Consider the following 1,778-nt stretch of genomic DNA (forward strand, 5'->3'; position numbering starts at 1 on the left):
TTATTGAATTTCTAGACTTTGTTAAAAAAATTATTTGATATTCGTTTTTTTATTTATCCATCATGTCAAATGGTAAGAGAAGAAAGTTATGTGATGAAAATAGAACATTTAATGTAGAGTGGGAGTTAGATTTTTTTTTAGTCCTGAGAAAGATAAAATGGTGTGTTTGTTGTGCAATACAGTGTTAAATACTTTAAAAAAAGCGAATGCAAATAAACATTATTTGACTCATAAAGAGCATAAATATTTCGCTTTAGAAGGTGAATCGCGAAAAACTGCACTTCGAAAGTTGAAAAATGAGAAGCATCATCAGCAGGCATCTTTTAGTGCCTTTGTCAATCAAAATTCCGCTGCAGTTGCTGTTTCCTATAAAATAGCACATATACTTGGAAAACGGGGCAAACCATTTAGTGACATTGAAATGATTAAAGAATGTATTGTTGAAGCAGTGAGTATGTTAGATCAAGAAAGAAATGTCGACCAAATATAAACAATTACCTCTTTCGAGAAAAACTATAACAGATCGACAGCACGAATTAGCGCAAAATATAACAGAGCAGCTTCATACAATTATACGAAATGAAGGTGTTTATTTTTCAATTGCGTTAGATGAAAGCACTGATAAAACAGATTCAGCACAAGTATTATATTTTATTCGTGCCGTAACTAAAGATTTTCAAGAAGAACTACTTGCGTTGGGTACACTAACTGGAAAAACTCGCGGAGTCGATATTTTTGAAAACTTTAAAGAAGTATGTGACAAATTACAATTGAATGTCAGTAATTTAGTCAGTGTCTGCACCGATGGAGCACCTTCCATGAGAGGCAAAAAAAGAAGGATTCATTGCATTGCTGAAAAAAAAGAAAACTTAAACTTAAAAAATTGATATCATTCCACTGCATTTTGCACCAGCAAAATCTTTGCGCGAAATCAACCTTTTGCAAGACACTCTGGATAAAACCATTGCAATTGTCAATTATATTCGCGTAAACGCAATGCGTCATCGTGAATTTCGGCAAATGCTCTGTTAGATGAGGAAACGTATAGTGTGGACCTACCGTACTACTGCAAGGTTCGCTGGCTATCATCAGGTCAGGTTTGATAAAAGTTTTGTCTTTACGACGACAAATATTAAACTTTTTCAAGAACAAGGAAAGCTATGTGATCTATCAGATGAAGTATTTCTGAGAAACCTTGCATTTTGGCTGATATGATGACAAAGCAAAAATAATTTAAATATTTGCCTGCAAGGTGTGAAAAAGATATATTTATGAAATGTGGCAAAAAGATCCAAGCGTTTAGAAAAAAATATTATTTTTTAAAGCATTGCTTTGTCGATCGGAAATATCAGAACAATTTTTCCCGGAGCTAACTAAAGTGTTAAATGAGCAAAACTGTGAAATAAGAATTCGATGAATACGTAGGTGTCTTGGATTGTTTAATAGAAGAGTATACTCAGAGATTTTCTGATTTTGACGAGCACACTCCTGCTATGAAACTTGCATTTGAACCACATTTAATAGAGATATCCGATGCGCCTCCAGAAATGCAAATGGAGTTAATTGATTTAGGGGAAGATAGTATCATCAAATCTCTTTTTAACTCCAAAAAGGATCCCATAGAAATTTGGAAAAATGCTGTTGAATATCCACGCCTTCGAGAACACGCTCGCCGGTTACTTTCCTGCTTCGGAAGTACCTATTGTTGTGAGGCAACATTTTCCCTCTTGTCAAAAATAAAAACGAATTTGCGAACGCAAATCACAGATACACATTTA

General features: G+C 34.1%; 1 protein-coding gene across 1 annotated transcript; it reads left to right on the forward strand.

Annotated features, from left to right (window-relative positions):
* The first annotated feature begins 157 nt into the window (after positions 1 to 157).
* LOC113380639 (general transcription factor II-I repeat domain-containing protein 2-like) lies at positions 158 to 1,032 on the forward strand. The gene is made up of 3 exons (XM_026619805.1): positions 158 to 452; positions 523 to 825; positions 914 to 1,032. The coding sequence occupies exons 1-3, from the start codon at positions 158 to 160 to the stop codon at positions 1,030 to 1,032; spliced, it is 717 nt and encodes a 238-aa protein (XP_026475590.1).
* The last annotated feature ends 746 nt before the right edge of the window (positions 1,033 to 1,778 follow it).

Source organism: Ctenocephalides felis, unplaced genomic scaffold (genome assembly GCF_003426905.1).
Source record: "Ctenocephalides felis isolate EL2017-DRISC unplaced genomic scaffold, ASM342690v1 CF-g0.4_SCAFFOLD_02281, whole genome shotgun sequence".
NCBI classification, from domain to species: domain Eukaryota; kingdom Metazoa; phylum Arthropoda; class Insecta; order Siphonaptera; family Pulicidae; genus Ctenocephalides; species Ctenocephalides felis.